General features: G+C 41.8%; 1 protein-coding gene across 13 annotated transcripts in view; it reads left to right on the top strand.

The window, feature by feature from the left end:
• The window catches only part of Cntrl (centriolin), a 327805-nt gene that overhangs the window by 46548 nt on the left and 258787 nt on the right, over window positions 1–22470 (top strand). For 10 of the 13 annotated variants that reach the window (XM_060390023.1, XM_021653673.2, XM_060390025.1 and 7 more), the window contains 16 exons: window positions 159–303; window positions 724–872; window positions 3057–3246; window positions 4608–4924; window positions 7297–7505; window positions 9462–9654; window positions 12082–12212; window positions 12334–12474; window positions 12581–12707; window positions 12862–13026; window positions 13674–13833; window positions 15808–15923; window positions 16004–16221; window positions 19676–19833; window positions 21146–21219; window positions 22170–22358. In XM_060390023.1, coding sequence (XP_060246006.1) covers window positions 159–303; window positions 724–872; window positions 3057–3246; window positions 4608–4924; window positions 7297–7505; window positions 9462–9654; window positions 12082–12212; window positions 12334–12474; window positions 12581–12707; window positions 12862–13026; window positions 13674–13833; window positions 15808–15923; window positions 16004–16221; window positions 19676–19833; window positions 21146–21219; window positions 22170–22358 — 2682 coding nt within the window. Of the gene's footprint in view, window positions 1–158; window positions 304–723; window positions 873–3056; window positions 3247–4607; window positions 4925–7296; window positions 7506–9461; window positions 9655–12069; window positions 12213–12333; window positions 12475–12580; window positions 12708–12861; window positions 13027–13673; window positions 13834–15807; window positions 15924–16003; window positions 16222–19675; window positions 19834–21145; window positions 21220–22169; window positions 22359–22470 lie in introns of those variants that run through there. The other 3 variants (XM_060390027.1, XM_060390031.1, XR_009593823.1) reach the window with 3 other exon arrangements.

The following is a 22470-nucleotide window of genomic DNA, read 5'->3' on the forward strand; positions in this document are numbered from 1 at the left end:
GCGCTTTAGCCTCACCTGTGCAGTGCCCTGAAAGGGAAAGGGGTGAGGTGGTTTCCTCACTGGTAAAAAGTAAACAAAAATGACAGGAGTCTTAGTTACAAGGGTAAGTGCATCTGAGTGTGCTCTTTGGCGACTTAAGTGTGTATTTTTTTTAATAGTTCCAGATTGAGATGGAGAATGCAGATGTAGGCTCTAAAGGAGCAAACTCACAGCTGCTAGAGATCAAGGCGCTGAACGAGGCCATGGCGAAGCAAAAGGCCGAGATCACAAGGCTCCGGGATGTGCTAAGCCTCACAGGCATCGGTAAAGCAACTTTGGGCTGTGGTTTGGGATGGTTCTGTAATTATAAAACTGAACTACCTTCTGGCATTTAACAGAAGGAAGTCAGTTCCATGCCTGACCTAGTAAGTCAGAGAATACCTGATAAGTTAAGCACTTTAAAAAGCATTTTAAAGTATAGTAATTGGGGATTTGATTATAGAAAGACAAAGTGCAGATTATAATTTTAGGGGAAAAAAAAAAGTTTGCTTTCTGTAAATTACTTCATAGTCAGTAGACAGAAGGGTGTTCTTTTAGAGTTAGGCAAAAAGTAATTACCCAAGGGCATGTTGAAAGGTGTGGGGACATGGTAGAGTCTCTTGGCTCTAATGGACTCTTCTGTGTTGGGAGAGGAAGGAAGACTGTGACTGCACGACAGCTTCATACAGTGGCTTTCCTTTACAGATAAAAAGGGAGGCATTGAAAATGTTTTAGAGGAAATTGCTGAGCTCCGGCATGAAGTATCTGCTCAGAATGAGTACATCAGCAGCATGGCAGATCCTCTCAAAAGACAAGGCTGTTGGTACTTTATACCACCACCACCACCATCAAAAGTAGGAAATCTGTGTTGCTAGAAATATATACTGAATTTTCTTGAAAGTGACATTTTCTCCTTCCCCAAATTTGTTAATCAGGTGCTGAAAGTATTTCTTTGCTGAAACATACATTTGAGTTCTTCAGTGTTTGTGTTATTTAAGATTTAATCTTGAATCCCACAGAAAATAATACTTGTCTTTTCATGGCCAGTGCCATGAAGTAGATTAAAGGATAGGATGACCTAAGCCCAAAGAGCCAAATGAAAATGATTATTAACTGTGCAGAGGTGTGGGCAGAATAATGGGTACCTAGAGTTCATTTCCTTTTTAAAACAGTCCTTGAATGTTTACCAGTCTAGACCAGGTGCGAGGCTATATTAGTGTACTGTGATGGAGGACATATCTAGCACTCACAATTCATGGGCCATGCTAGAATAATTACAGACCAGTGACATTCTTGTGACAATAGGTTGGCCAGTGTGTCCTAGGTGCAAGAGAGGTTGTTTTCAAAGATTCTTCTCATGAGCAAGTTCAGGAAAGAAAGCTAAATACGTGAGGCTGTGAGTAAGCAGTGAGCAAGCGTCCTGTGAGGGGTTTCAAGAGGGAGGAAACAGCTTGTGTAAACGAAGGTTGATGTAGCCATTGCAAGGAACCTTGTAGGGTTAGACAGTTTGCTCGGAGTGCTGAAACATGAGCTAAAACGTAGATTGGGGCTGTGTTAGTTACTTTCTGCTGCTGTGACAATGCTATGATAAAACATGACCAAAACAGCTTAGAGAAGAAAGCCTTTACTGGGCTGTGGTTCCACGGGTAACAGTCTGTTGTGGTGGGGAAGCACTGCAGCAGGAACAGAAAGTTGAAAGTGCGCGTCTTGAACCACAAACACAAAGCAGAGAGAGTGCACTGGGAATGGCAAGAGGCTTTGAAACCTCAAAGCCTGCCCCAGTGATGGACTTCCTCCAACAAGGCCATGCCTCCCCAAACAGCACCACCAGCCAGGAACCAGGTGTTCAAACACAGGAGCCTGTGGAGACATTCTCACTTAATCCCACAGGGCCATCCTTCTGCAAAAGGGGCCATTATCTCATTGGAAAATGAGATTGTGGTTAATAGAATCAGTTCAGAAGAGCATTCTAGCTGAGCATGGAGCCTAGAGTTATAACAAGGTGAGCTTTCTGCGTGCTGTGTGAATCACTCAAATGAATGATAAAAGAGAGCAGGACTAAATGAATGGAGCTGGAAAGAAGAGATAGTGTTAAGGGATAAGCTTGTTGCGTGAGCTTGGAAGTGAGGAATGGATCTAAGCAGGATTTATCCAAAGCAGAGGAACTGAATGACACCTGAGAGTCGGTTCTGAGCAACCGCAAGAAGCAGCTCTGACAGGAGGGTCAGGGCTCTGAATGTAGTCTCAACCAGAATCTGTGAGCAGAGTCCTCCTAGAAATCTGAAGGAAGCCAACACCGTGAGTGCAACCAAGGCTGGAGGTCAAAAATAGGAAGAGGAAAACAGTCTCCAACTATGCTGAGGATGCACTTGGAGACTAGACTCACATACTGGGATAAAGGGGGAGTAGAAGCACCACATTCCCAGGACAGTAGATCACTCACCTCCAGATTCCTTAAAGGTGTTTGGTTTCCATTATCTTAGCTACTGGGCCCGTGGGGACAAGGCAGAAGAAGAGAAACCACTAGCAGTGGTAGGTGCAGGTAGAAGGAAGATGGGACACTCAAAGGTCTGATCACTTACAGAGGATTTGTTTTTATTTCTCTCTCATGAAAAACTGTGGCATAAAATAAACTCATTCAAACAGCCAGCTAGCATGTCTTTATCACTGCAGTGCTGTGAGGACCCCTATTTCCAGAGAACGGCCAAAACAACAGGGTGGGAAATGGACTTCCATAACTTCTAGACGAGAACCCTTCCCTTTTCACAGGGCAGTCTGACATGACTCCATTGCCCAGCATTCCTGACACACTACCCTGTTAAAGAGATGTTAATAAGCTAAGCCATATGTATGGACTATGTCTATAAATAGATTATAACTGTGTAACCGTTTCTTCTATCTGAAAAATGAATCACGGTAAGAAAATAACATCTTTTCTTCCTTTTCATGTATCTCACCTTAGTTGTACACTTTGGCTTATCTAAAGGTCAGCCTTTCCATTGATAATGGGCAGTGTGCTCTTCTGTCATTTACTTCAGGTTTCCAGCCATAGTTCTCAGGCCACCAAGGACTCCGGTTTGGGTCTAAAGTATACAGCGTCTACTCCTCTTAGAAAACAATGGCCTGAACAGCAAGAAGAAGTGGACAGCGGTGAACCTCTGCCTACTTCAGGATACTGGGTCTATTCACCCATCAGAAATAGGCTTAATAAATCATTTGCAAATAGAGGTAGGTCACACCACATAAGGCAAGTTGCATATCTCTTAACTATTTAATAACCTTTTTTTGTTTCCTTGAAACCACAAATGCATTCCACAGTCTTTACCTTCCTCTGAGATCCTGTTTTGACTAGTAACTTATTTTCCCATAGGTTAGGTTATCTGTCTAAAGTAGTGGTTCTCAACTTGTAAGTCACAACTACTTTGAGGCCCAAGGACCATTTCACAGGAGTCGCATATCAAATATCCTTCATATCAGATATTCACATTATGATTCATAACTAGCAAAATTATTATGAAGTAGTAATGAAAATGACTATGGTTGGGGCCACCACAACATGAGAAACTGTATGAAAGGGCCGCAGCATCAGGAAGGTTGAGAAGCACGGCTCCAAAGATACTTGCAGCATTTCATGTTCCTCAGGCCTCTTTGCCTTTGCCTTTGCTTGTTTTCAGTGCTATGGGATGAACCCAGCCCTAGCACAAGCTAGGTAAGCACCTGGCCATTGAGTTCTACCCTTGCCACAAACCTCCTCGTTTTAAACTGCTTTTCTGTAGTGTCTGTGTTCCTCTTTCTTTTCCAAACCAGTTCGTCCTCATGGTTTAGTAAGATTGTTCCCTGTATCGTGCTTCTCTCTGCTCTCCTCTCTCTGTTCTACCTGAGCAGGGTCTTGCCTTGTGCTTCTGGGTCATGGGGTATTGGACTATTTTATCATGGCTTTATATAGTAGCTCTCCTAGAATTGTTAGTGTTGAGTCTTCCAACCTCTGTGCAAAGAAGAAGACTTGGATAAGTCTAAGCTCTTGGATTTCATAGCTCTCTGTCATGGTCAGATCATTTTGATGCTCTGAGACTGTCGCTTTATATGACATGGTAATGCTACATTTTGATGATTTGCTAATTAAGGACGTATTTGTTGGGATGGGGGTGTAGCTCATTGTTAGTACAGTCCCTGGTAACACAAAAGCAAACAAACACCAACTGTTTACTAGAATATCTGATGTGTGCTTGCTTTTTTGTCAGGTTAGCAAACACTGTTCCTGCCTGTAGGGGAGATAAGAAAGAAGTAAGCCATCAAATTAGAGCACTACATGTCATGACAGTAAATGATTTTTGAGTTCTGTCTGATCTTATAACTTTGTTGATGTTATATAGTATAAAACAGATATTCAGGTGATTGCTAAATGCATTAATAATTACTGGTGACAAAACATGAGATGTTGAAAACACTGTGTGTATTGATCTGTTTCTCACAACTACGGTTGACCATGTTTACAGTTTTGTTTTACATCTGCAGGGTCTTGATTGAAGTGCTGTTGTTTCTTCCTAAGTATGTTTACCCAGTATCATACTTTCCTGTTTATTTCTTAGACGATGCAGAGAGTGCAGGAGATAGCCAAGAAGAGAGTGGACTGGATGACCATGAGGAACCCTTATTTGTGCCTCCTCCTGGGTACATAATGTATACTGTGCTTCCTAATGGTTCTCCTGTGCCCCAAGGAATGGCCCTGTATGCACCATCGCCTCCTTTGCCCAACAGCAGCCAGCCTCTGACTCCCGGCTCTATGGTTTATGGCCCACCTCCTCCTGGGGTCCCCATCATATATGGACCGCCTCCTGCCAACTTTGTTGTTCCCCTTGTCCCTGTGAGCATGCAGCATTGCAACATCCCAGAGCACCGTAACCTAGTAAGTGGGAAATACAACTGTGTCCACATTGTACCATAACCCAGGAAGTGGGAAGTACTTCTGAGTGCTTGAGAGGGACACACACATAATGAGTTACTAATATGTGGGGATAACCCAGAAGTGAGATTATAGGGGTGATGTTTAAAGAACCATTCTCCTATTAAAATACGATTTTTGAACAGGATAGTAAGTTCTTAATCCCAAAGCCTGGTTTAGCTGTTTTCTAAAATACTTTCAGTACAAAAACTAACAACTTTTTGTATGATTTTCTATTGTTAACTGTGGGTATTAGTATTTACATAAAGCTGTCACATACTAGTACCTATAGCTTATATATACGCACACACATATATGTGTATACATACACACACACACATATACACACGTGTATACACACATATATACATGTATATATGTAAACCATGTAGCAAACATGTATGCATACATATATACATACGTGTATATACATACACCCATATATGTATATACACGTATGTATGTGTGTATACGCATGTATAAATACATATGTACACACACACACACATATATATATATATATACAAAAGTATGCTCTACATGTATATTTGTGCCCATGTACTCAGACATGTGTTAACAGAATGCAGTAAGTTTGGGTAGGATTTGTCTCTGGGTTAACTGATGATTATAAATTATTTCCAGTTTTATATATACATTTGAATTGTTTTTCTATTTAATGTTAGAAGTAATAACCAGTACTTTACAATTTTAAATTTTTATTAATTTTAATTACATGTACATGTGTGTTGGGGAGGATATACATGTGAAAGTGGTCCCCTCAGAGGCAGAAGTGGGCATCAGATCTGGAACTGAAGTTATCAGCAGTTGTGAGAGTCCTGATGTGGATTCTGGGACAGAAACGTTAAATCCTCTCAAAGAATTATTGTGTAACAACACTTTTCTCAGGAGACACAGCAAACACATCTACTCAGCCCAGATAGGGAGCCTATGACAGACTAAAGTACAGATGCCACCAAAGTCCAATTTAGTGAATCAATGAGTTTTATTGGGATTACTTATAAGAATATGGGTGAACAAAAATAACTCACAGACAGTGTATCGCCAAGGCCCACTTCAGCACAGCTCCCAAAAGCTGGGAACATGAAGCACACTGCACAGACTACAGGCAGCTCAACAGGCTGAAAGTGTTCTTTCCAAGGTGACTCAGTTGGTCTAAGCCTCTCCCAGTCCCCTCACCTAGTTTCTGCTTCTTCCAGGCAGCTGGTGTAATCTCAAAACTCTTTGTAGTTCTCTGCTTATTCTGGAAGGGAGGGGCCTAATGAATCTGATCAGTTTCAGGGACTTTGGGAAGCTACTTTGAGTTCTTTCCCTTCATACGTAAGGAGCATCCCTACGAGATAGAATGTTCAGTCCAGGAGGAAACTGTGAAATAACAGCAGTATTACTGGGCCATCTCTCCAGTCCCTACTAATAATTTCTAAACAGCATGTTAATAGCTGAATGTCATTTGTTTGTAGATGGTGTAAGTGACTGTGTGGATTCTAAGTGTGCTTTTTACTCTTTCTTTAGGCTAGATTCCAAGAAGTGAGTGCTTCCTAATCTGATTGCTTCCTAAATTTTTAGTTCTAACACAATAAACTGTATTCTGAGCTCCTTTTTCAAGCACAGATCACTTGAAGCTTTTGTTCTTTCCTTCCTCCACAGCCCACTGAAGGAATAAATGAAGAGAGGATTCTGGTACCAGGCCATAGTCCCTTCAAGGGCACACTTGGTCCACAGGCTCCCCATGCATTTACATGGCTACTGCAGCAATCACTCATGTTCTCTGTGGCTCTTTGATGTACATTCAGTTTATAACAACAGTTTTGTCTGTTAAGCATTTACTGTTATTCTCTCAAGTTGCTTCTTTTACTTTCCAGAAGTACATGACTCATGTAGCTTCTCAAATGTGCTTTCATACCCCCTCACACTTTAGCTACTACTTTCTTGAGACTGGGTCTCATTTATTCTGCAAAATGCAGGCAAAATATCTCTTCTTTTGGGAACCTGTTTAAACAGTTTTCCCATGTGTCCAGAGTGGAGAGAGACTTCAGTTTGTCTCTTCTGCTAGATGTATAACTTTGGAGGTAGGAAGGTGTGGTGGGGTTCTAATGCATAGTGAGACTATGAGTTATGTGAACTCTGTCAGTTTCATCTGTGACATGTTACAACGTTTGTCTTAACCCATTTTTTTTTTCCTTTTCTTACTGAAGTCTTCGAATCCTTTACTATTTTTCAGGCCATAGATAACCACTTTAATGAATTTCAACTTTTTACAGCAACTAGGGAGAGACAACCCCTGGTATCTCTGTAATGCAGTCGCTTTCTTTGTTCAGGAGAATGAGGTGTCTAGACTAGAAGACACAGTGCAGCACTTAGAATCAAAATGTCGGGAGGAACAGCGGCTGAACGCATCCAGGCAGCATTCTGAGAAGGAAGTGGAGGAGCTGCATCAGAACATAGATGACCTTTTCCAAGAGAAGACAGAACTAGAACACACAGTAGAAGAGCTGCACAGAACCATCCAGAAACATCAACAACGAAAGTAAGCATTCACCATTGTATTTTTATAATTCAAAGGATATGATACCAGCTCTGAAGGACATCCTCAGTCTGCGCCGCCTCATAAATCATTTTGCCATTTTAGAAATGTCTTAGATTGTAACTGCAGAAGAGTAAATGTTAGCCATATGTGGGTGGAGCTCTTCCTATGTGGCAGTGGGAACTGAGAAACAGAATTAGTGGAATTGTAGACCACCATAGTAGATTCCATACTGGCTACCAAATGGAGACTCTCTCTCCAGTCTGTCAGCACAACACTCTGGCCAAGTCTGAGCGCACAGACGGTATGAGCCTGCCTGCCTCTGTTACCCTTCAGCCTCACACAGTGCTGGCCTGAATCACTTGCTGTGGTCTCCCCAAGCACCGTTGTCCTATGCCTCCACGCCTTCCCATGCTCTGTCCTCTTCCTGAAATGCCTTTCCTAAGCCCTGTCTATCTGTCCTGCCTTTCAAAACTAAAGTGGCAATGGAGAGGCTGGAGAGGTGGCTCAGAAGTTTAAAGTACTTGTTGCTTTTTGTAGCGGACACAGGTTCAGTTCCTAGCACCCATATAGTGGCTCACAAACATCTGGTAATTCAGTTCCAGGAAATCTCATAACCTCTTCTAACCTCTAGGGCCACCAGGCATTCAGTGGTGCACATACATACACGTAAGCAAACATTTGTACATATAAAATGTGAAGAAAGAAAAAAGAAAATAAGGTCAGGGATCCCTTTTATAGTAAGCCTCCCCACTCCCCTCAGGTATCCTGTATAATTTAGGGTTAGCAACCTTAGATAAAGCCCTTCTCATGCAGTCCTATGAACAACCAGAGAGTTGTTGAGGATAATAACTTGACCTCCATCTGTGGGCACCTGCACCTAGCCTAGGGTCAGTTAGTTCACATAGCCTGTATTGTCTGATCAGTTATATTAAATGCTGTCTTCTGTGGTAGTCCATGAATTATGGCAGCTCCCCAGTTTCTGTCATGTAATCCAGACATTAGGGTTACCTGTGAGGCATACAGAATGAGACATTGTTGTCTACGAGTGCACAGCTGAGTGACTAAAACTGGCTGAGGAGAGTAGGACTTGTTGCTTGTGGGGTGGGGTAGGGTGGTTATAGCTACTTTTCATGGAGATACAATTGTTAAGAGGATGGGGTGGTGGGGCAGGACGGTACACTTCTCTCACTGGAACAGTAACAAAATGATCAGTCCAGGAAATTTGCAGTGTTCAGGGGAACAGGCAAAAATTATCTGCTTGCTTTCATTTAAAGAAAGAAAAGCATCAATGTGCTGAGTTCGTTTTCATGTTCTCCTGCCAAGCAGCCCATTTACAGAGTTTGGTCATGTTAGCCTCGAGTTACTGAATTCTGTGTCATGATTTTTTTTGTTGACTCTTTTATGACAGTTAAAGAAGTGAGTCACAAAACCATGCAGTATTTGGGGCCAGCATACCCGGAGATTGTTCTCGAAGACTGCTTAAGGGACTGGATATTATTGTTTAGTCATTTCCCTCATTTCTATTCTTCAGAAAAATAATGTGGCAATGATGTCTTGGCCAGATGCTGACAGGACAAGTCCATCAGGCATTGTGTGCATCTACTGCCACAAATATCCCATATTTATAAGAGTATATTTTTAATTCAAGTTGAACATACCCAGTTCATAACCAGCTACCTCTCTTAGAAAGTAGTAAATTCCTTAGCTTGGTGGTGGTGGTGGTGATACATGTCTTTAATCCCAGCACTCAGGAAACAGAGGCAGGTGGATCTCTGAGACTGAGGCCAGCCTGGTCTAGAGTGAGTTCTAAGACAGCCAGGGCTACACAAGAAACCCTTTATGGGGGTGGGGGGAGGGGAGAAAAAGAAGAAAAGTAAATTTTTGAACATTCTTCATAGACTATGAATGCCCATATTGTCTGTGTTTAAAATCTCTTAATATTTATGTAATTTTCAGGGACTTTACTGATGGAAATGTTGAGAATTTTATGACTGAATTAGAAATAGAAAAGTCCCTCAAACATCATGAGGATATCGTAGATGAAATTGAGTGCATAGAGAAGACACTCCTGAAACGTCGCTCGGAGCTCAGGGAAGCTGACCAGCTTCTGGCAGAAGCCGAGAGTGAACTTGCGTGTACTAAGGAGAAGGTGTGTTTGGTGTGGTTCAGTCTGGGGCTCCTTGCGGTGACAGTGATACAGGAAGCCTACTGCTGTCACGTAAGGCTGCAGAGAAAACAGTGGTGAGAAAGAACATGCTGTCCAAGTCTGGGCCCTACTAGTTAGGAGGGGGACATCTGGGCAAGTCGTCTAGGTCTTCAGACGTTGCTCACCTTGTCTGTAAATTCAGGCTAAGCATATGCAGGCTGTTCAGTATGGATTTACATTTCTGACGCTGTTAAGTTTTCAGCATGTCCCACTACCCTGTCTGAGTGGGGAGGGGAGGATTTAGGTTGCTGTTTGCTTTAAATTTGGACTCTTCAAGCTGTGTCTTTGTAAATGACCAATCTGATTCCTATAGAAGTCTTCCTTCATCAAGGTGAAGTAATGGTGTCTTTCAGTTCCTGGGTCATAGATTTCAATTCATGTAAGTACAGTCAAGATGACAAAAAGGAAAGGTTCTGAGATGTCCTTGCTGGTAACTTACCTCTGCAGCCTGCTGAGTGAGTGGCTATAGATTCTTTAGGCCATGATGCAGAAGAAAGCCAAAGAGGGAAGGTGACTTCCTGAGCCTGTACATTTATAAATGCCATTTCCTCTAGCAGCCCTGGCAGCCCTGTGAAGTGGCGTTAGCTCGATTTACACATACAGCCAGTCGTTGCATAGCTAAAGCTCTGCCTTCCCAAGAGTTCTTTACTTAAATGAGAATTGCAGAGAGAAAAAGGCCCCCAGGCACATGAAACACCTCAGGAACTACTTTTACTTTGTTAGTTCATTTTGAATCTATTTAAGTTAATATAAGCCTATACTTGGAACTGAGTGAAGGGTTTCACATGCTAAATTCTGTGGATTGTGACTTTTGGAGAAACAGCTCTCACCTCAAAGAGGGTGGGTACAAGATAGCTTATCCTGGAGCCAAGTATGAGTGACCATGGCCTGAGAATACAGATTTAACTATTAATCAAACATTTTAATAGCTTCACAAGGTTTTTATAGTAACAACAAAAAAATCATAAAGCAAGACATTTTTCAAATACATTGGTGGAAACATTAGAGAGGCGGGAACAGTCAGGCAGGTGGGCTGCTGCCGTGGGCTGCAGATGCCGTCCAGGCGCACACCCTGTTAAGTTAATACAACTCAAAAGATGTTTGGTTTTGTTTTTATTTGTTTTGGAGGATGTTTCAGCTGCTTTTCAGTTTTCTGTGCTATTCAACAGGGTGTTGGGTCCCACACAGAGGTGGGCAAGGAATGTCTCCTTAGGAGGCTGAAGCTAAGCTAATATAAATTGTAATGAGTCTCTGGACCTGCAACGTTCCAACCCCTCTACATCACTAATGTTCATCAGCCTTTTAGGAATTCTTCACATGATCCTAAAAGAGAACAAGGAAGTCCTCATTTCTTTTCTTATGAGCAGTCCTGGTGTTGTTAACATCAGGTTGCTGTGTGAGGAAGTAGCTGTCATGGAACTAGAGAAAACGAATCACTTGTATTTGTTGTAATCAGTGGCATTGCGGCAGAAGGGTGACCACAGGCCAGACACTCTTTCTCCTCCCAGGGACTCAGGGATATGTCTTCGGAAGAATGAGCAAGGAGGAAGTAGCTGAATGTGCCCATTGAACCTGTTAAAAGCTGACACAGAGACTAAAGCTCCTTTCTTCTTGAGTAGATGATGAGCTCTGCCATGGCTTTGCTTAATGAGCTGGCAGAGAGCAGCTGTCTGAAGAGATGCAGTAACATGTCCAGCGCTGTGGACCTTGCCTGCGAGTTGACACCCATGGACAGTTAACAGATTTCACAGGCAGACAAGTGCAAACTAAAAACTCCTTAGATCTGGCAAACCTTTTGCTCTAGAGCAATCAGGAAACCAAGCTGATTTTTTTGAAAGTTGTTTTTTACCAAATCTAGCATAGGAGTATTTCCAAAGACTTCAAAATAAATCACCACCACAAAAATGAATGCTCATTTCGGTTGATAGTAAGAATCTGGATGGATGGAAGCTTGGTAAAATTATTGCCAGTTAGTTGGCCAGGACTAATATGATCAAATTTTTGAAATAAAAAGATATCTCCATTCTCATCATCTTCAGTTGAATTTTTTCATAAGTGTATGTCTGTGATATTTCTTTTCACAGTGCTTATACTTTCCTGTTCCAACATTTTCAAACATCTGCATGGTGCTCCATCGGTTTTAATACACTACCATTTTTTTTTTTGTCAATGAGATACAATTTCTTATCTCATTATATTTTTACATAGTAATTATTTGCTTCTGGATAATTTCCTAAGCATTAGAGAGTCATAGCAAAGGAATGTTTTCACATTTTTCTGTTTTTACCTTGTTTTCTGAGAGGTGTACTGTCAGTAACTATAGTGAATGCTGCAGCCAAATTTTGTTTTTAATGACAGTTTCCTTTCTAGACAAAGAATGCTGTTGAAAAGTTCACTGATGCCAAGAGAAATTTATTACAAATTGAGTCAGATGCTAAGGCATTAGAAAAGAGAGCCCAGGAGACCGCACTTAACCTTGTGAAAGCTGAGCAGCAACTCAGGTGGGTGGAGTGCAGTCCGCTGAGGTGGAGGAAGCCTGGGCTGCCGAGGCTGAGGGGCTCAGGGTAATGGTTCACAGCATGCTAAGCCTGAAGGGCCAGGAGGATAAATGTTCTGTTGTAGAGTACTCCAGGCTGACGCAGAGGACTTGAAGCAGCACAAAATCAAACAAGAAGAAATTTTGAAAGAAATAAACAAAGTTGTAGCAGCCAAAGATGCAGATTTCCAGTGTCTAAGCCAGAAGAAGGAGAAACTGACGGAAGAGTAAGTAAGGCCTCTAAGGGGTGAGGCCGGGTGGGGAGGGGGCATTCTGGAGCAGCTGTGGGCCTCAGGCTTCTGAGAGGCTGCTGAAGTACTGCCCTGCTTGTAGGCTTCAGAGTCTGCAGAGAGACATTGAGATGGCGGAATGCAATGAGGATCACCACCTGCAGGTCCTTAAAGAATCAGAGACTCTTCTTCAGGCCAAGAGAACTGAGCTGGAAACACTGAAGAGCCAGGTATGATGAGAGACACTCAGAAAAGACTATTTTAAAACAGATTTAGGATTGCTGAATAAGGTTTATTTGATTGTAAAAAAGATAGAAAAATACAAAATAAAATATTAAGAATATATGCATCCTCGAGTCAAACTTGCCATCTGTCCCTTCTTAGGTGACAAGCCAGCAGCAGGAGCTTGCCGTCCTAGACACACAGCTGGGGCACAGAAGGGAGGAGCTGCTTCTACTCCAGAACAGCCTAGTCCAGGCAAAAGCTGACCTCCAGGAAGCGCTGCGGCTGGGAGAGATGGAAGTTGCTGAGAAGTGCAGTCACATTAGAGTATGTTTGTCCGTAGGCCTTCTGAGGAGTTCAGGGCAGTGCTGAGGTTTATTTTGAAGTGTTCCCTGTTCTCCCCAGTTAAGACAGAAAATGCCCTCTATGGCACCATTTTGGTGTGTGTGAATGTATTGCTGTTGAGGCTGTCATGTGACACACAGATACTCTGAGTCTCTCGCTTCTTGTTTTTCTCATGTCTTCCTGTCCAGAAATGCCCTTATCCCAGTCACAGGCAGCATTGCATCCTGCCTGTGTCTCATGTGGAGCCACATGCATCCTCCTGGTTTTTTCAGCTGCTGTAAAAGAGTTTCTTTCTCTTGCACTTAATAGCAGCTGCTTAAGTCTTGAGCATCTCAGTATATGACCACATCTGTGCCTCATTCTTCTGCTCCCGACAATCACTGAGCCTGGGAGCAGCCTTTGCATGACATAAATGACACAAACACATTTGCATGAACATAAGTTACTTTTTTGTAACTACACAGTGATGTTAGTGCAAAATATGGTGCTATTCTAGATACCAAAGGCAAAAATTGATCTAAATTAACTTAAAAATTAGATGTATGAGCTAGAACAATAACAGAACTGATGGGTGTGAAAGGGATTTCGATTCATAATTCACAGAGAAGATGACTTTTATTTAAACACAGGAAGTAAAATCACTTCTGGAAGAACTGAGTTTTCAGAAAGGAGAGCTGAATGTCCACATCAACGAAAAGAAGACTCAGCTTGCACTTACAAAGCAGGAGGTGGAGAAAGAGGAAGGGAATCTTCAGGTAGTTTTACAGCAGCTGTCGATACATAAGACTGGTGAGTGTAAAAGGCAGGTCTCAGAGAGAGGCTGGCAACATCTGCACTGCAGGCCTCAGAAGAGAGCACATGACCATGTGCACATTTTCTGAATTTACAGATTATAAAAGGAATTTGCTAAGGTTTATTAAAGCAAAATAACCATGTTGGTGGCTGATTAGTACATGCTGATGGAAGGAAGGACTCTTACAGCTGATGGCAGTATAACTGAGATGCTTCCCCAGGGTTTCAAGACTCCAAAAATCCAAACTTGTAAAACCAAAGTGCACATTTTCTATTCATCCAGAAAGGGCCAGCCTTTATGTGGACCCAGCAAGATTTACAATCACAAAGCTGGAAAGAAAAGGCTTGTGTTTAATATGTAATGACATGTTTAGTTGTAATGACATGTAAAAATAGAGTAAAAAAAATTAGGTAAATGGTGAATATGGGATATAGCCCACTTATTTTATTTATTTATATTATTATCGTGTTTTATTTTATGTGAGCATAGTGTATGCACACGTGTGCATGCCTGCGTATGTTCACAGCCCAGAGAACATCATATGTCCTGTTGAGTCAGTCTGTGTCTTATTCCCTTGAGACAAGGGTTCTCACTAAGCCTGGTCCCAGTGATCCTTCTGCACCCACACCCCCTCCACACAGAGCACTGCAGTTATACATGCCCACCAGTAAGTCTCAGTGATTCTGCCTCTGCACCTCACTGCACCCTGCACCTCAAACACATGCACGTAGAGCAGTGCAGTTACTGGTGCATGTACGGCCACACTCAGGTTTTTGTATGGGTGCTGGGATCCAAACCTGGGTCCTCGGGTTTTCATAGTAAATGCTTTTACGTGCAGAGTCCTGAAAACCTGACTAGGGAGGGAGAAAGTGAAGAAAAAACAAGATACGCAGACCAGCCAACAGAAAAGCAAGGATCCGGTGGGACCTGCTCACTCTGCTAGAGCAGCCCCAGTGACGCAGCAGCCCACATCTTCAGTTTATGAAGTAGAGCCCAGTGTTGGGGAGAGTCCTGGCAGGAGGACTCTGTGGGCCTAGGTAGCAGCCTCAGCTCTCAGAGCATATGGGAGTCCTCGGCTGCAGTCGCTGGCATGTGCACACTGTCGGCATTCACACTCAGGCCAGGGAAAGGAAGGCTTCGCCTAGAGTCTGCTTCCTTTCCAGAGCTTCCCTGTGTGCTGGAGACCTTCGGGTAATTACCCTTGACCTTGGGTCTGGAGGTAATTACCCTTGACCTTGGGTCTGGGGCCATGCCCATGTCTAACCAAATGTACTCCTGAAATAAGACACAACAAAATTCTGTTGTTGCCATCGTTCGAGTTTTTATTATCTTGTTTGGTTTATGGTTTGTGTGTATGTGGGGACAACTTTTGGGGAGTTGGTTCCCTCATTGATCTCAGGTCATAATGTCACCACCCATTCTAGAGATTTCCTGTTACATTTATTAGTACTTATCATTTGGCTGTTGGGCTGCTGCTGCTTTTCCAGATTTTCTATGGAGAACAAATACCCATACTTTCAAGTTTTTCTACTTTAATTAATATTTTTCCATATAAAATGTGCTTAGCTTATTGTGTGGATATAAATGCTCCTAGAGTTAGAAACTTATTAAATGTTTTTAACAAATCCATGTTGGATTTTTTGTTTTCTTTTGTTTTGTTTTTCGAGACTGTTTCTCAGTGTAGACTCACTTTGTAGACTAAGCTGGCCTCAAACTCATAGCAATCCACCTGCCTCTGCCTCCCTGGGTGCTGGTATTAAAGGTGTGCATCACCATACCTGGCTCAAATTTGTGTTTTTCAGGTACTTTCAAAAAGATTTTTTTCCTTTAAAGATAAAATTAGTACTATTTAGGCAACTCACAAAATTGTTTTTTCTGCTTTCTGGGTCAGTCAACAAGGAGTTACATTCTGTTCTGTTTTGTTTCCTGGTTTGCTTCTTAGCACTGACCCTGTTCTGTCTCTCTGTCAGAATTAAAGAATGTTGCAGACTTACTGCAGCTTGAAAATAGCAAGCTACAAGGTCTGAAGCTACAGCATGACCAAAAGGTGGCGGAGCTGGAGAAGATTCAGGTCTACGTGCTGGAGGTACTGAGGAAAGCCTCTGAGACTTTACTGCCTCAGACTTTCTCTTTCAGGATGTCTGAGTCTTCTTTTATCTGACTCAGGAGAAACTAGAGCTGGAGAGTTTGCAGAAGACAGCTCTGCAACAGAAAAGGGAAATAGAGTGGCAGAAGCAGCTCCTGGAGAGGGACAGGCGGGAACTGGAGCGCATGAGGGCTGAGATCCAGGCACTGCAGGCCTGCATTGAATGTCTGAATAAAGAAAAGGAAGCTCTCCAAGAACAGTATGAGAGCTGGGAAAAGAAGGTTGCCCACGCCAGAAGGTAAGGGCAAGGAGGAAAACTTGGAGGGTAGACATGAGGACAGAGAGCTGTTTGTGGGTGTGCATGTCTGTAATCCCAGCACTCAGGAAGCTGAGGCAGGAGCATTGCTGTGGATTTGAGGCTATCATGGCGTGCATAGCATGTTCTAAGACGCCAGTGCTATTTAGTAAGAACCTGTCTCAAAACAATAGCAAAAGCCAAACTTGGTAGCACATGCCTTTAACCCCAGCACCTAGGAGGCAAAGGCAGGTAGATCTCAGAGTTTGAGGCCAGCCTGGTCTACAGAGTGAGTTCCAGGATAGCCAGGGCTACACAGAGAAACCCTGTCCTGAAATAACAACAAAACAGCAAAAATTATAACAGAAAAAACAATATTATATAAACTCGATAGCATAATTTTCTGATATCCTCCCCCCTTTTATTTTGGTGAATTTTTTCCTAACTCTTCGCCCCTTAAAAGGATTTTTAACAAATTATCTCACCTGGGGTTAGACAGGTGGCTCAGTGTAATGTGCCTTTCAAGCATGAGGACTTGAGTTCAGTCTCTAGAGCTCATGATAAAAGCAGGAAAAGCCAGACATGGTAATACATACTTGTAACCCCAGCAATAGAGAGGTAAAGACAGGAGGATCTCTGGGGCACACTGACAAGCCAGCCTCACCTACATGAGCTCCAGGTCAGTGAGAGACCCTATGTCAAGAAGAAAAGGGTGAGCAGCTCTCAAATACCTGGGGTCATTCTCTGAAACACTCACAATCTTTTTCTGGAAAGAAACATTTTGTTTATTGCTATAAGACAGATTTTTCTCAGATTAATCTACATATTTAAAAAAATTACAGTCAAAATCCCACTAAGTTATTTTTCTTCCCTTTTTAGAAAGTTGAAAGTTGGTTCTGAAATTTGTAAGGAAATGCAAAGGACCTACAATTTATAGAATTATTTAGACATAGCACCACTAACAACAACAACAAAAAAAATAAACACTTTAGAAAATGAGAAAAAGATTTAAGACTAACACCACCTGATTTTAAGACGTCATATAAATTATAGTAATCAAAACCTTATGATACTGGTATACAGCAGATAAATGGATCCATGGAACAGAACAACAAAACTGTGGTTCCCAACCTTCCTAATGCTTCGAGCCTTTAATACAGTTCCCCATGTTGTGGTTACCCACAGCCATAAAATTACTTTGATTACTCCTTCATAACTATTATTTCATTATTCATTACTATTATGACTCATAATGTAAATGTCTTATGTTTTCCAATGGTCTTAGGTGACCCCTGTGAAAGGGTTGCTAAATCCCCAAATGGGTTGTGACTCACAGGTTGAGAACTGCTGAAATAGAGGGTCCAGAAATAAACTTTAATATATGAAGCACAGATTTTTTTTTAGAAAATTTAAAAGGTATTCTTTCAATAGAGAAATTATATTTTTAGAATTATTGCTAAAAGAATTGAATATCTAAAATTCAGAATACAAAATTTGATCCATACTTCACTATATTAAAAACTGGAGGAGCAGGAGAGATGACTCAACAGTTAAGAGCACTAGCTGTTTTTCCAGAGGACCTGAGCTTGAGTCTTACTATCCACATGGCAGGACACAGCCACATGTAACTCTAGTTCCAGGCAATCTGGCACTCCTTTCTGGCCTCTGTAAACACCAGACATGCAAGTAGTACACAGACATACATGTAAGCTGAACACCCATACACATAAAATAAGCCAACAAAATGGCTCAGTGGATAAAGGTTCTTGCTACCAAGCCTGGGACAGCCTGAGTTTAATTCCTTAAATCCATAAAGTAGAAGGAAAATACTAACTCCTTAAGTTGTCATTTTATCTCTACACATGTGCCATGACATGCATACACCCTCCCCCACTGGATAAGTAAGTGTAAAATAAAATGAGCCATAAACAGATATCAAATTTTAAATATAAAACTTAGAGAAGGTAAGCCCCTTGTGACTTTGAGTAGAGCAAAAAAAAAAAAAAAATTTAACTAGGTACCAAAAGCATGATCCATAAAAAACAGTAAAGCACAAGAGTGGAGAAGGCTCAAGGAGGGCCTGAGTTCCAGGGACCAGCACCCATGCAAAGCGCTGGGCATTGAGGAATGGAGATGAGTGGATCCCATGGGCCCACTGGCCAGCCAGTTTAGCCAAAACAGTGAGTTCCCAGTTCAGTGAGAGAGTCATTCATTTCACTCATGCTATTCAGGCAAGCCGACTATACAGACATGCCTTTACACATACACAAAAATATTAAACAAGTAAAGTGGGACATTTAAAGCTGACAAGATGGTACACATGAAGATCCAAAGCCTGATGACCTGAAATCTATCCTTCAAATCCACATAAAAAGCCAGATGCTCTGTCTGTGCATCTGTGATCCCAGCAGTCCCGTGGAGAGAAGGGAGATGGGTAGGAGGGAAGCTCACGTGGCAGCTAGCCTGGGCAACACAGCATGGCAGAAGCCTGAGACACCATAGCCAGGGCCAAGAGAGCCAGCTCCTGGAAGCCGCCTTCTGGCCTGTGTTCAGATAAGTGCGTAACGAGAAAGAAGTGATCTTGGTAGAAACTGGACGTGGATGCCCAGCGTGGCACTTTAATTTCTGTACATCGGAGGCACGAGGCAGGTGGATCTGTGAGTGCACGGCTGGCCTGGTCTACATAGTGAGTTCTACGAGAGTCCAGGGGATGTAGAAAGACCGTGTCTCAAAAAGCCAAAATTAAATTAAAAATAAAAACTGGACATTTAAAAGATCTCTCCAAAAAGACACTTGAGAGTAATAAGAATACATGATGGGTTAGAAAAATCTTTTTAAACATGTATGTAATATAGGACTTATGTCTACAAATTTTACGGTATAAAGAACTATCAAAACTTGACTGAAAATAGCCTAGTTTTTTAAATGGGCAAAAGATTTTAACATGTATTTCTATAGAAGATATATAATGAAAAATAAGTACATGAAAAAGCACTAAGCATCATTCATCACTAGGGAAATCCAAGTTAAAACCACAGTGATAGACACACCTGCTAGAATGGCTGTGACACGGGCAGACTCTGTTGTCCATGTGTTTCCTGCCTTTCCTCCATGGGGGAGTTAGCAGTCTGTGTTTATCACTCAGCCTTATTTTGTTTTGTTTTTGGAATTCTGAATGTTATATGTGTTTTTGTAAACCTTTAACTTAGTGAATCTTTTTCTTTTAATCTCCTATTTGAAAAGCTATAAAGTTTCTTTTGAAAATGAAAAATTTTAAATGTATTCTGAAATTTAAATTCCTTTGAAAATTAAAGATTCTTTTTAAAATTCTTTTAAATTTCAAGCCTTACCCTCACCCCATCATCCTGCTGACTGTGCCCTGTGGAAGGCAGGTCTTTCCCCTAGTATGTCGAGTGTGGGTATTTTCTGTTTAACAGTCTGGTTTATTCTGTGGTAGAGTATTAGCAGCTACTGAAGAAAGCAGCAAAACCGAACAGGCAAACTTAGAGAAGCTGGAACAGGGTGTCAGAAAGCTGCAGCAGGAGCTGGAGCACCTGAACCAAGACAAGCTTGCCCTGCACCACGACATTTCCGTTGTGCAACAGCAGCTACTGGGTAAGGGGCAGAACTGTACGCACGCTACTTCCTTAAGAGAAGTGGCTTATGCAAAATGGGGTGTGGGGTTTTCCTCTAAACTTAGATTGTAGATTTGCTTATACCACTTTCGTTTAATATACTAAGTCTAAATCATACACTTTAAGACACATTATGTTTCTTAGGGAACAGTTTAAAATTAGAGCAAAAAAGGTTAAATAAAAATTTGGGAGGGGGTGGCCAGGCAGTGGTGATGCATACCTTTCATCTCAGCACTCAGAGACAGAGGCAGGTAGATCTCTGTGATTTCAATCCCTGCCTGGTCTACAGAGTGAGTTCCAGGACAGCCAGATGTACACAGAGAAACCCTGTCTTGAAAAACAAAATAAACAAACAAACAAAAAATTACTTTGGGGCTAGTGAGGTATAGGTAAAAAGCACTTGCCACCAAGCCTAATAACCTGAGTTCTTTCCTTCAAGATCACAACAGATGGAGAGAACTAAGAACTGACTCACCATTTCTTGACCTCCATCCTCCACATTGATGCATGGCACATGCTTGTACTCACTCTCACAAATACTCACAATAATAATAAATTGACACCTCCCCTCAGGTCATAACTGTGACCATGTGTGGGCGGGGAGGGTAAATAGTAAAAATAAAAATGTCTTTATTATCAAAATTTCTGATAATTTATTTAGGAGAAATGCCTAAGTATTTGTAGCTAATGGTGTACTTTTTGAGCATTTATTATGTTCTAGTCATGATGTATGTATGTACTGTCTCATTTAATTCATGTGACAAAAATAGAGCTGGTGACACACACCTATAAGCTCAGCATTCAGTAGACAGAAGCAGTCAGAACCCACTTGACTGCATAATGAGACACTGTAGCAAAAACAAAACCTTTGTAGCATTTTTGACATAGAAACCAGTATTTTACCCATTTATAGATAATGAGACATAAGCTTAATTTTCTCGTGATTTGCCCAAGATCACAGTAATAGATAGCAGTTTTATCTATACATTGTCTTCATGAAAGAATGTGCCAGGGTTACATCGGACAGCGATGTAGAATACACCCATTTTTAAACCATGCATTTCACCAACAGTATTATCTAAATGTTCATGAGATTCTTTAATTCAGAAATCTTTAAAACCCATCTGGGTTGTACACGTAACTGTCTTTTTGGCCTTTCATAAAATAGTATGGCATCATCATTAATTTAACAGAAATAAATGTAAATTCAGTTCTGATGTAGTTCAAGGGGGGATCCAACAGAAGCCTGTATGTATACATACAAATAACATTTTATGAAAATGTTTTTATAGGTAAACAGGATGCCATAAACTCCCTACAGGAGGAACTAGATAATACCCAAGACCAGTTGAACCTCGCAAAACAGGTAAGGCTCAAAATATAATTTGCTTTTTATGACTTCACTACAGCCCCACAGGGCCCCTTACACAGCCCCACAGGACCACCTACCCAGCACCATAAAGCTCCTTATACAGCACCATAGGGCCATCTGCACAGTACAGCCTTCAGATAAGGCTTTGGTCCTTGAGTGGTTCGCTAAGCTGTTTCAGCTCTTGATTCAAGTTTACCCAAAGCTAGGAGGAAGTAGGGTAGTAGCTAGACGACAGTCAAACAGCAGTTCCTTGAAGCCTCTGCAGGGACACAAGGATACAGGGATGCAGGGATCCATGGCGCAGATAAGCTTGGGAGCAGCTGTCCCTTGGGAGCAGGGGTCTGGTTAGGTGTTGACCAGTGCAGCTTGTGGCCTGTCTTTTGATGACCTTCTTCTAGGTGACTCAGGGTTAGCCTGTGAGAGCAGGGCTACAGTTTGGGTTTCAGAGGACTTCAAGCAAATTAGATGAAACATCTAAATTCTCCTCCTTTTCCTTAAGGATTCTAAGTTTCTAAGACATAAAACTTTGAAGACAAATCATTTTAAGATGTCAAGTGCTTAAATTTTCCTGTGTTAAAAATTATTCAAAATTTTTAAAGTTTTTGAACTTGTCTAAATATTTCAGATAGTAACAAAACAAGGCTTAATTCTCGTGTTTGATTCCTCTTTGTTCTCAGCAGTCCCGGGCTATTTGCAGGCATCATTTGTTCCAGTCTCGGTAACTAGGCAGCCAAAGCTTTTGCTGTGGTTTCACCTTCCTTTGCCATCTTACTTTTTAGATGCTAAGAGATGGAAAGCCAGGAATTAACTTTGAATCCTGGGTATGCTTCTGTACATTTGCTGAGAAAATAAAGGGTGTGGCACTTTTCAGACTTGGTAGGTTTGGACTGGTCACCTTAGGAAGTGGCTTTGTGAAGCATTTCAATGTGTACCTTTGCCTAAAGGACCTGCTTCAGACCACCAAGCGCCAGAATGCCCTGCTCGATGAGCAGGCGCAGCTGCAGAAGGACATCAGCAAATGGGCTGCCAGACTTGAGAGCAGCCAAAAAGAGACGGAAACAAAAGAGCAGCAACTTCAGGAGCTTCAGAATAAGATCAGAGATGGCAAGCTCCAACTAGAACAGCAAGAAATGGTACTGTACAGAAAAGGGCCATCTGTGCTTCATGGGAATCTGTGTCTTCTCCCTCCCCACCCCAGATCAGATTGCCCCATGTGAACCTTCTCTGTTACTCTTTGTTAGTGGT

Source organism: Meriones unguiculatus, chromosome 8, assembly GCF_030254825.1.
Source record: "Meriones unguiculatus strain TT.TT164.6M chromosome 8, Bangor_MerUng_6.1, whole genome shotgun sequence".
NCBI lineage: Eukaryota > Metazoa > Chordata > Mammalia > Rodentia > Muridae > Meriones > Meriones unguiculatus.